This window comes from Apteryx mantelli, chromosome Z (genome assembly GCF_036417845.1).
Source record: "Apteryx mantelli isolate bAptMan1 chromosome Z, bAptMan1.hap1, whole genome shotgun sequence".
NCBI classification, from domain to species: domain Eukaryota; kingdom Metazoa; phylum Chordata; class Aves; order Apterygiformes; family Apterygidae; genus Apteryx; species Apteryx mantelli.
This window is the reverse complement of record NC_090020.1, coordinates 46,693,124-46,705,394: the sequence shown is the minus strand read 5'-3', so window position 1 is coordinate 46,705,394 and position 12,271 is coordinate 46,693,124. Positions and strand designations below refer to the sequence as shown.

The following is a 12,271-nucleotide window of genomic DNA, read 5'->3' as shown; positions in this document are numbered from 1 at the left end:
CTTGGCAAGATAAATTACAGCTTTCAATTAAGGCCATCACTAGAATTAGAGATTTCTTTTTAATGAGGCTGATACCCTTACTTGCAAGTGAGGAACAGAAACAGAGGTTTAGGGACTTTTCCTAAAAAGGACTTTCCTAGTTACTTTTAGCTAATGTGCCTTTAGTTGATATAACGTCCAAGAGCTCTTCTCTTGGATCAGAATACTTAATGGCAAATAGAGATGCTTTAAAAAGTTCTGGTTTTAACCAAGAGAACTCTTTTACTGTATCAATAAGGAGAGCTGTAAGACTGCCTACCAATCTCAAAAGCTCCTCCTGGAGGTATTATCAAGAGCAGCCTCAGAATGCAGTTCTGATCCTAAAGCTATTAAAATGTGTCAAGAATGTCTGTTTTGTTCCATTCAGAGCAACACTGAAAAGGGAGAGTAAAGTCATTGCCTGGACTGCAAGTTTCATGTTGCTCATGTTCACTCATGTTGAGTGAAGAAGTATTCACCCTTAATCTAGAAGGTACCCATTTTTCTGCTAATTGACTGTGGAAATATTCACATATACACATATACAGTTGTGCAACATATCTAGGAATGGATTTTAATAACCTTCATGATCTGCATCAACATTCCAAGTTAATAATTGACATGAATGAGTGACAAACCAGCTTAATAAAAAATAAACTTGGATCACACACACAAAAAAGAGATTACTCTTTTCACAAAACACTTCTGAAAAGATACAAGGGTTGCAAAACTACTAGTGCAAAGATGTGCTATTAGAACTTAGGAAAATTCATCTGTGCTCCTTAATTGTTCGTAACATTATAAAGGGATGGACTATTCAAACTATTTCTGCATAATATCAGCTCTTGCAACAGGCATGTGGCTAGCTGATTTTGGAGGGTGCTGACTTCATGGGCACTTGCCTCACTGCAGGTCACACGGAGAATACAAATTAAATGCATCTTCAGTCATATAATTTTCCTGGCTAGTCATTAATCAAAAATACCAAACAAAGCTATAACACAATTAGTCTGCAGTATTTGTACAAAAAGGCATTAACAGTATAAAGAACGGTTAGCTTAATTTTAGAAATTAAGTCCTTGTAAATAATTTTAGGGGCATGATAACAAGTGAGAAGTAACATTGATGCTGAAAGATCTTCAGAGCTGCTGTACAGATGATGTTTGATAATAAAGGTCAACATGGCACAAATTACAATCATTACGTTTCTGAACAAAAAGACTCACAAAACCAATCTTGCATAAAAAAATAACAAATTGATTGGATCCAAAAGGGTTTTCTTAATATGCTATTGAAAATTTACTTATGCAGTGGTATTGCAACATTAGGGGCAATGACGTTCCATGCATTATTCTGTCTCTGTATACATAGGGTAGTATTACATGAAAGCCCAATTTGCATGCAATGGATAAAGAAATTAATCCATAGTCATTATGTGTACCCATAATCATGGATTTCAGATATATTCTATTTTCCAGTTTTTCCAGCATAACAATAAAATCCAATACACACACACACTTGGAGTCATTAAGTAAATTCATATACACCTTCTCTCTCTTCTCTGAGCTATCGTTTGCTTCCTCGAGTCAATGTCTTATAAAAAGTGTACTTAATAACAAATGTTTGACTTTTTTTCCACTAATAGTTGAATGAATTATATTCTCAGGTGGCCCAATTATAACTGTTGCCTGTAGCCATAACAAAATTAAAGATTTCTGGAATAGTTTGTGTGAAGTGCACTTGATCAGCTAAGACAGACATATTCCACAGAGTGTAAATGACTTGCCTCGTGCCCAGGGGCAGAACCTTTGTTTAGGACTTTAATAAAATAACAGCACTACCTATATTAGCACAACATCCTATAGTCCAAATAAAGTCCCTTACTATTTCAGCAAAAAACATATTTTGGCTTAATGGTTGCTGTTATTAAAAACAAACAAACCCCCCCCACACACACACACATGAAAAGACTGTATTTGTGGACTCATAATGAAATTGTCAAGTACAGTCTTTTTTTCCAAATATTGATGTACTACTATTATCATGACATTCAACAACTTAATTATGTACTGGAAAGATCTTAGTAATTCATCTCCCACTTAGATTTGGAAAGGGGAAGAAGAAGGGCAGCTAAGCAGAAATATATGTAATTTCTTCTATGGTGTAAAGGGAAATAAACGGAATACACAAATCTTGCAATAGTCAATGGCAGCACTTCTGGGAGGATTTCAGAAAATGTAACAAGGCTGCCTGTGGAGTAGACCATTTTTAAGTTCTTTGCTTAAACCTCAGCAGAAAGGTCCAAGCCTGGAGGGATGAAAGATTTTGTTGTGGTTGTTTACACAGGTGAATGTTATTGCCTCAAACTGCCAGTCCTTGCACAATTGCTGCCGTCTCGCAGAGGAAAGCGTTACTGCAAACTAACAAAATCCATTTCAGGTCTCTGTGAGTTTCCGTAGTTTTTTTGCAAGAGCCAATGTCTCAAGGCTTGCTGTGCTAATCATTACAGCCAACACAGTATTGAGTATTAACGTCCTGTAAGTGATAAAGATTTTCATTCTCAGTTCTCCTTGCTTACTATTAAATCAGGGAAACAACTCCAAAGGAGTCCTTTGGGTTGGCTGGTGGGTTTGCCAATTCTGCTCATTTCAATCAAACTTCTTCTAGACCCAACCTGTACAACGCTTCTGGGTAAAAATATTACCAGTATTCATAATTATTTCAAATTAATGACGAAAGTCTGTGTGTTGCTTTGTTTTTATTTATAAAAATTATAGTTCATAAGAAACCTTATCCAGTGAAATGACAGGGTTTTTTTTTTTAATATATTGATAGATATTCTTTCAGATTACCTTCTGCATGTTGAATTAAGTTTTGAATATTTTCCTTTCTATTTTGCTAGGTTAACAATAATTTGAGCACATTATTGCAATACTTGTCAAAACGAGGACCTGTAAAATTAACAGAGAAATCACTCTCAAAAAGTTTCCATCTGACAAAAATAATTGGAAGTTCCTGGGGACAATGCTTCTAAAAAATTTTCTTTTTATCATAAAAAATGCTGACTACGTCAGATTGCATTTTCCCTCAATAGTTGGTCTTACCCTAATTTTGAACCGTTGATTAGCAGTTGAGAGCCCATCTCTTATTACAGTAGATAGGACCAGGTGGTTGTTTTTAATAACAAGAGCAGACTCATTAATTCAAGATGACTCTATCTTTAGCCTACTGTCATGTATTGCTAAACAACTCAGCCTGGAAGATAAAAGTGTTTTGGTAAAGAAGTAGTTAAATTAGAAGTACAAAAAAGTTCTATTTGTATAAAGAATCCTCTTTTATATTTTAGCAGATGCTTTCGTTCATACACTAATGGGTCTGTTATTCCTGTTAGCTAGGAAGAAAAAAAGTATTGTTTTGTCGTTTAAAATTGTTGTATTGAAAACCGAAGTGAAATAAATGCTATTTTTCTTTTGTTGCGGGTTAGCAAGGATAACTGTAATTTCTTTCTAACAGGATTCACAGATTTTATGAATCTAAAATCTTCATTGTTCACACAGACTTATCAATGGCAGCTCCTACATTATATATATTACTTTAAAAAACACAGAGAATCCTTTTAAATATACAGCAATGTCACTTGAACAAATTATAGTGATTTACAGAGAAAATAAGTGCTTTAGATTTTTTTTTTTTTTTTAGGGAAGAAGGATTGGATTTTTCAGTCTTCTTCAATATCACAAAACCATAATTTTGGATCTCAAAATGAATCCTTTAAAAATAAAAGAAGAACTGGCAGTAATTTGTCAGGATTTTTGATCAGGCTAACGTTTGTTAGCATTTTCTGAAGATGGAAGGCAAATTGCTGCGATAATTATATTAAAGCAAGCCATAGCTCTGCATTCTTGGTGCTCTGCTGTTGACTAAGAATAATTTGGCTGGAAAAAGAGTTTGAAATTTAAAGACATACTTCTGGAGCCTAAGATCTTATCTCCCTTCTTTTCACTTACAAACTATCTGTCTAAATAGATTGCAGATGAAGGGTAAAAATGTTTCCAGTCATGGTTACTAATAAAGTGGAAAACCCTTTTTGCCCTGAGTTAATAAGTTTTTTCACAAGCTGGCATTTCTGCATACGCAACAGTAGCTGCAGCCCAGTCAGCTAATGATTTGCGGTTTGAATGAGATACATATTTACAAATGTTTCTAAAACAGATTATATAGAAGGATGAAATGATAAATTATTAAAAATCTACTGTTTTTTAGAAAACCTTACTCTTGAGATGCAAATCATTTCTCTGACTTTTTTTTTTATTTTCAGGGGTCATCTATCTTCCTTCTTCTCTGTGGTAATACGAAAGGGTTTGTCTTTTTTGTCAATTGTACTGACCAGCAATTTCTGTACTCTAATCTCAGTAAAAGTATAATTGGAAGTACTTTCTACAGTTGATCTACTCTCTGGAATAAGTTACAGATTTAAGCAGTATTTTCATGAAAAGCAACCTGTATTTCTCAAACAAAAATAAGCAAGGAATAAAGAGCACAATTTATTAACTGAAGTTAGGGTATCCGTTCACAGCCAACTTTGTCAAACTCACTTCATTTCATTCACTCATAGCTGGGAATAACGAATTTTGCAGGTCTTTGTTTTTCAGTGTAATTTTTCTGTATATTTCCCCCCAAAAAACCTCCTGCATTTAAGTGGTAGCACTGATGATAACCGTTGCAAATAGCACCACAGCTATAGGGAAAGGACCAAGAACAGTGAAAATCTGTGTGAGAAAAGTTGCTAACTCCACCAGAAGATTATTCTGACACATTGTTCACCCAGTCAAAATGTCAGCCGGAAAAACAGACCAAGTTTTTAGCCACTATTTCCTAGGTGATATCCAGCCATTTTCCACAAAGGTGAAGAGTTCAGGCTGCCATTATCTAAAGCTCTCTGGGATGTTGTGAAGCACAATAAAGTAGTGCTACAAAAACATTTTTAAAATGAGTTCTTGCAATAAATAGCATAGAAAATGTTGCCTCTTTCTCTGATTTATTTCAGAAACATGAAACGTGAAATATTTATAAATATTTCAGACAAAACTATTTAAGTAATTATGATAAGTAAGTATGATTAAGATCAATTTAGGAACATGAATGTATAGAACTGTGTTCAGAAAAAGAAGCTTGAAACATGCAGATTCGAATCTTTGAGTCTTACACAGGTACAATTTTATGCCCTTGCGACGTAAGTACGGTTTGTAGGAATCCTGATGTCAGTTTTGCGGGCAAGAAGTGAGCACCACATAACTGTCCACACTGCTCTGAAAGTATTTCAAGTATCACTGCTCATCATGGAAGGTCTGTGAGAAAACAGTTTAGGGACACAAAAAAATACCATTGCTTACTGATTGCATATAGAAAGGAAGGACAATAATAAGTACATATTTTCATAAGCAGTGATAAAAAATACACAGATACAGTTAAGATTTGGTTTGAAGACTAGACAGTCATGTTCACTGCTGCCATCAGGCTGGGACTAAGATACACTGAGTATAACCCCATGACTCTAGAGACTACTCTGGGCCTGCCTCAGTATTTCCTGGTGACAAACAGAGCATTGATGTACCCGGGCAGCACACATAACACTCCACCGCAGGCTTATCGGTGACTGCAGAGCAGCACAGCTGCTTTGTGCTCCTACACACCCTAGCCAAGTCCCAAAACATAACCCTGGAGGGCTATCGGGGCCCCCAACAGTGCAGCACTGCTCCACTCGGGGAAATCGGGAGCTCCTGAGTCCGTTGTGCAATGGCAAGGGCCCCAGCAGGGAACGAAGCCTGGCTCAGTGTACTTGGGAACTGTACGCACTGCTAATCAGTATCACAACACCAGAACGCAAAACAGAAATATTATGCCTTTATGCCTTTTCCCATTATGAAACACTGAAACGTCCTATTCAGGCCCTAAGCAACTACTAATAAAACCAGTTCCCTCTATTACTGATTTCAAAAGAAATGGAGAATCAGAATTGCAACATTTACTTTTCATGAAACATGTAAATCGCACAGTCACAAGAAGTCAGTTAGGTGCTGTACACACATACATACACTAATACACACATTTGCATGCAGCACATACTGTACATAGAGAAAGAGGTGCTTCAGGAAGACCATACAGAACTCCACACCCTGACTGGGAAACAGCAATATGTCTGGACAGATCAGGCTCTTTCAGGGATGTAGCTGTGGCTTGTGCACTGCCACCCACACCTGGTACCTTGAAAAAGATCAGATGGGAGAAGTGCCTAGTTGCTTCTGAGTATGTGCTGATGTTTATTGTTAGGCAACTAGGGAATTTTATTGCCCCAAATACTTAGTATTGTACTTAAAAATATTTAGGTGTCTATCTTCTGTCTGGACACCAAAATGCCTTTGAAGGTTTGGATTACAGGCCCTCAGAAGTTTATCTGTTACTGAAAATTAATGGGACTTGGCTCACTGTATCTATGCTGCACAATGTAGGACCCTGTAGAGACCATCAAGTTAGCATTACTTGAGCTAGTCATGGAAATGGAAGCAGTAAGTTATATTGCACATCCATATGACTATCTCGTGAGCCTTCCTGACTGATGATTTCCCTCGGCAAGGTGCTGTACTTTGGTAGTTAAGCTGCTTTCAGGACCTGAGCCAGTATGTCCACACTGCCCTGCACCAATAATATCAGTTCATCCAGAGCTCTTTCCTGGTCTCAGACACTACAGCTATGTAGCGCAAGGAAAACATGTCAAAAGCCAAATTTGCCTAAGTCATGGAGGTGCTAGGGGGGGGAAAAAAAATAAAAATAAATAAATAAATAAATAAATATATTCTCAGTAAACCTCTAACATTTTTACATTGTAAAGAATATTTAGATCTTGTTTACCTGACCATAAACATGTACTGTAAAGCAAAATTCTGTTATGGTAGTTCTGAAAGGCTTTAAACATTCACTGATCTTCGACTTTACTCTTTTCTAGATTTGACTAAACAGTGATTATGATATTAAACATTGAATATTAAGTGTTAAAACACATATTAAAAAAACCTCCAACATAAATATGTGCTCTCATTATGACGATCTCATGGTGAAGTTGGCATATTTTATGAGACTTTAAAACATAATGACATTTATTTTAAGGCAAAGAACATTTTGCTGCTGTGGTGTGCATATTAGATGGTAGGGAACATGATAAAAAGAAAGGTCATGGCAACAGCAGTTTGATGAGAAATGAATAATCTGATTATTTTCATGGTGTGGATCAATAATGCTCTGCATCCACTGAAAGCCACTGCCTTGAGGCACTTAGATAATCAATGGAATAAAACAGAGCCTGCTTTTACCCAGGCCCGCACCCTCTCTGATCTTTCTTGGGAGGACCCTTGACGCCTCTAATTTATGTCAACTGCATATCAAAGAAATTCCAAAGAGACTGGGTCATAAAGAGTATTTTAGTTACAACCATTTGAAGTCTACTTACATATGTTCCTTATGTAACTTTGTGTTTAAGTACTTCTCCTTTAACACCTGGGAATTCCTAGCAAGGCATAAATGCTACCTGGAACAAGCATAACAATCGGTGCCTTGGAAGAGGAAGGCTGGTCAGAAGGGGCAAATCTAACTCTTCATTGCAAGCTGAGAATATTCCAAGAATATTCAAGAATTTCAGTCAAAGGAACATGTGAATAAATCCTTCTGCATCACCCAAGAATTCTCTTTAATGATGTGCTGAACACTGACATTTTAACCTAATAGAGCAGTCACTGGAAAAAATTAGTTCTGCATGATATTGGGGAGAGACAGTTGAAGACACGATTTTGTTGAGTAATTTCTCTGTTCTTTTGTGGTGGAAAAAGTGAGCTGGCATCATCTGGCCAACTCTTAAAAGTCAAGGGTACTTAGTTCATTCTCTCTGTGGAACTATGTTTTCCATCAAAGCTTTAGAAGCAAGAAAATGGTTCCCAGTGGTAGTCCTAGTACTACAGTGTTTGCTTTTACAGCACTTATTCATTTCTTATCAAGTTTTAGCCACCATACTTTGAATACACACACACACACACACATGCATGCACACAGAGTCAACATTGCTTTTCTATCTGCCCTGGAGCTTTCTTTGAAAGTAATTTTTTTTCTTCCAGTTCAGCTGGCTTTCACAACACAAAAGATGATGTATAATCTTTTGTAAAGAACTAGGAAAACATTAACCACCAATTAGAGGAATACAGACTGCAGTTCATATAGTTTAACTGATGAGGTAGTAAAACTTGTTTTCAGCATCAAGGTCATTGATTTTCTATAGCAGCTGAAGACAGAATAAAATTATTGCACTTATTAGATCTGTGTTGATTGTACAACATTAGCTAAATCCACAAAATAAATATATGTAAAAGTGATCAGGTGATTCAGGGTCAGATCTTATTCCCAAGGTCAAGTAACACTTTGAACATTCTCTAAGTACATAATCTTAGCCCAATTCAGAGAGAGTCATACACTCTTTTCTTCTGTTGGCTCTTACAAAACACTAAAGTTTAGGAGATTAAGTGGAGTCAGCTTTAACAGACAGAGCAATTCTTCCAAAGCGCTTACCCTCCCCTCAACTTGGAAAATTTCTAAAGCTGAGTTTGCAAAATGCTATTTCTAACTTTACAACTGAGCTAGAAATTTTGATTCATTGCCAGTTGATTTTTTTTTTTAACTGTCTTCTATAAAGCAGATGCTTTGCAAGAAATGCAAGGTAATGGTTTTGACCATGAAGCATCTTAGACTAATAAACTGTGTTTCTACAGGTTTAATCCAACCAGAACTTTGCAACCTGCAAGAGATGTTTCTGATGGGAATCATAACCTGGATGCTGAGGTTTGGTTCACAATGGCTGAAAAAGAAACAGTCCTTACAGGTGCATTTGCAGGTTTGAGATTGGAGATTCTGAACCTCCAGTGACTCTTAGCTCTTTCTGCCCTGTTCCCAGATCTCTCTCTCTAAACTGTAACATTGTTGAAAACCTGATTCCTGAAGCCTATGTACAGGGTGATGTGGTGCTGGATTGTCTTGTTCTCTTTTCTTCTGGTGATAAAATGCTAAAAGGCATCTTCGTCTAAGAGCTGGATGGAAATGGGGAATGGGGTGCAACTACCAATAAACAATTATGAAGGAAGGCAATCTACTGCCATTTACACAGCTTGGATGAAAGTGCTGGGAAACGAGCTAATTTCTTTTCTTTGGGGACAGGAATTTTCCCCTCATTTGCCAGGTACAAGAAGATGGACCCGCTTTGTACCCTCCCCACAGGCAGTCAGGGATGCAGCTGAGTACATAAGAAGGTTAGGTTCAGATGAGCAACAGATTTCCTGTTAGGGGTATATTACCTAAAGGGTTCAAGTTTCTAATAAACTAGAATGCAGCTAGGAGAAGGCAGCCCTTAAACATGTGGGAACAATCCTGAAAAGAATGCTAACTCGAACTGTACAACTTAGTGTCAGTAGTATTTGAAATGACTTAAAGTCACCAACTATACCACATCCCAGGAATCACATTTTTCTCCTATATGACAGGACTAAAGGGTGACGAGCTTTATGGGAAGAGGCAGAAGAGAAGACAGACATGGGAAAGAGGTATACCATATATCCAAATGTGCAAAACCCATCAGCCTATACCTATCAAACTCCTGAGACTATGAACTGGAGCTCTAGACACAGAGGCTCCATTTAAGATATTCATTATTTGCGAGTCTTAAGGCATATATTTTAATATGTTTCAGGCTTTAATTAAACTAGAACAAAACTTTTTTTTTTTCATATTTATACAGAGATGAGTAGTGATAGCATACTGAAAAGGAAAAAGAAAAAGGCTGAGAGAATTTCTGGGGTTAGTAAAATTCACTGCTATCATTCATAACATTACTCAAGAGCTTTCATTCAAGCTAAAATGGGAGGGGAAAGCTTCAGTCTGAAAAAACATGAATTCAATATAGTTGAACTTCTAGTATAAATACACTCATACAGATAAAGAATATATATTTCAATTGGGGCTCTAAAAATAAGATATGAATGCGTTAGTTTTTGTCTGTCCTTTCTCTGATCAATGTTCCTACTTTTCAGGCCATCCAGCCAAACTGACATTTTGACTGAGGACTTCCTGATGTGAAACTCATTAGCTCTAACACAAGCTAATCCCAAATCTCTTTTTTTCCCCAAAGGCTCCCCAACATAAATGCAGTTAATATGTCTACCTCTCAGCTGAGGGGGAAAGTTATCACTTATATTCAGTTCCTTTCAAACTATAAAATTACAAACTAGGATTCTGTTTAACAGAAATCTTTATATAATATTATATTTAATGAAAAGAGCAAAATTAACCTACAGGCATTCTTAGTATCTTCCAAATGGGAAAGCTATATAATAAGAAATTCAATACTTTTTATTTTTTTAGCATTATAGTTTTATCCAAATCCTTGCCCATGTGATTTCAAAAGCATCATATGTGAGCAAGAGCACAGACCTATACAAAATCTCTCTGGAAGTAACATCGCAGCAGCTTCATCATTCTTGTGTTTCTTTTTACTTTCTTTTTTAAAAAACAAGCAGTCTGTCATTGTATGATATGACATACCAATCACTTTTAGCCAAAAACAGTCAAAATACAGACAAAATCTGCCCTCAGAGGGCAGATTTTACTGGTGTGAGTACCTCAGTCCAAATAGCCTTATGGGTGTATTTCAGAAATCTGTGTCAGCAAAAATTTATAGTGTTCTTTTTAGTTCTCTAGATACTTTTTTTAGCTAAACATGTGAATCCAATACACTAAAAGAGTTACCACAGCAGCGAATACCAAACTTATTTGTATAGGAAAATATAAGTCTCTCTCTCTCTCTCACGCACACTCTCATACTCATTCAGAAGCTACTCATTCAGAAGCAGATTCCGGTTCATGCAAAAGCTGCTTACCTGATCGCATCTCATCAGCCCTAAGTATCTGAGAGACTTGCTGCTTTGTGCAATTTGGGTGGCTCCATGGTCTGTGATTTCTTTACACCATCCAACATCCACTGTCTCTATTGTCATGCTGTATCGTCCAATAGCTATCAGGGCTGTAAAATATTAAAGACATGAACTATGGAGGTCAATATTGGTGATGGGTAAACTAAGTTAAATGTATGAAATGATATTGAAATGAAATTCTGAGTAGCAGTTTTCAAAAATTTCCTGGAAGAGCGGTCTTTCATCTTTCTGATAAACGAACCTGTACCATGTAAAACATCTCTATTTCAGCATTTTGTTACTGTAGAATAGCTCTGTCTCTTCAAATTAGGAATATACATATGTGCATAGATACACACAGACATATAAACAGATATTTCTATATATTTATCTATCAACCAAGATAAACAGACATAACCCCCTTCAGTTAGCAGACATATTCTATATGAATTCTTTAAATTTCTTTTTTCAGAAGGATCAGTCCATTGATGAAATAACTACAGAATAAAAACAATTCTACCTCACTCTTCAGAGAAAATAACCGATTTTACACTACTAACACTTTTTTTAAACAAAGTAATATTACAAAGACAGCACAGAATAATGGCATTTTCTGTGTCAATAAAACAAATGGTATTAGAAAACCCTGCAGATATCTTATGTCATGTATTTTGTAACTATATTCTAAAATTGCATTTGTTTCCCATTGTTCATGTTGATGATGTAATAACAACCATATGCCTCACTTTCATGTTTTTTTCAGGAACACTTTTCTAATAAAACAATAAAAAATAAAAAGCTCAGGAGGAATTAAAACAAAAACTTGAACCTTCATAAACAGAACAGAAAGAACATCTGGAAGTTCCCCGAAAGGACTGAAAAATGGTAGAGAGAGGAGAAACCACGACGTATCTGAACAACCTGGGAAGGCTTTGTCATGACATGGCTAGTCTGGAATGACAAAATGGATCGAGGTGACTATCAACCCGGTTACCATGGACTAGAACAACTTTCAGAAAATATGGCTCAGGAGACCTTTAGTTAAGTTGGCATTTATTAACTGAAATGAGCAGAAGCCTTCAGCACCTAAAAGCTCAGCTAAAGAAAAATGTTCAAGGCTTCCAGTGCGGAAGTCAGCCATCTGGATGTAGCCAAGGGGTACGATGTTTACAGTTCTTTACTCTAGTTATAATGCAGTTGCTGAAAAAGATGAAGAAGTGACTTAGCCCAAACATTGCAAGTATCTACTGTCT

The 12,271-nt window shown here is 36.4% G+C and overlaps 1 protein-coding gene across 3 annotated transcripts in view; it reads right to left on the bottom strand.

Moving 5' to 3' along the window:
* FBXL17 (F-box and leucine rich repeat protein 17) overlaps positions 1 to 12,271 on the bottom strand; it is a 293,008-nt gene that overhangs the window by 7,113 nt on the left and 273,624 nt on the right. Inside the window, exons 8-9 of one of the 3 annotated variants that reach the window (XM_067315806.1) lie at positions 10,986 to 11,128; positions 5,130 to 5,366 (exon numbers count right to left, since the gene is read on the bottom strand). In XM_067315806.1, coding sequence (XP_067171907.1) covers positions 5,346 to 5,366; positions 10,986 to 11,128 — 164 coding nt within the window. In that variant the 3' untranslated portion in view covers positions 5,130 to 5,345. Of the gene's footprint in view, positions 1 to 5,129; positions 5,367 to 8,329; positions 8,345 to 10,985; positions 11,129 to 12,271 lie in introns of those variants that run through there. The other 2 variants (XM_067315807.1, XM_067315805.1) reach the window with 2 other exon arrangements.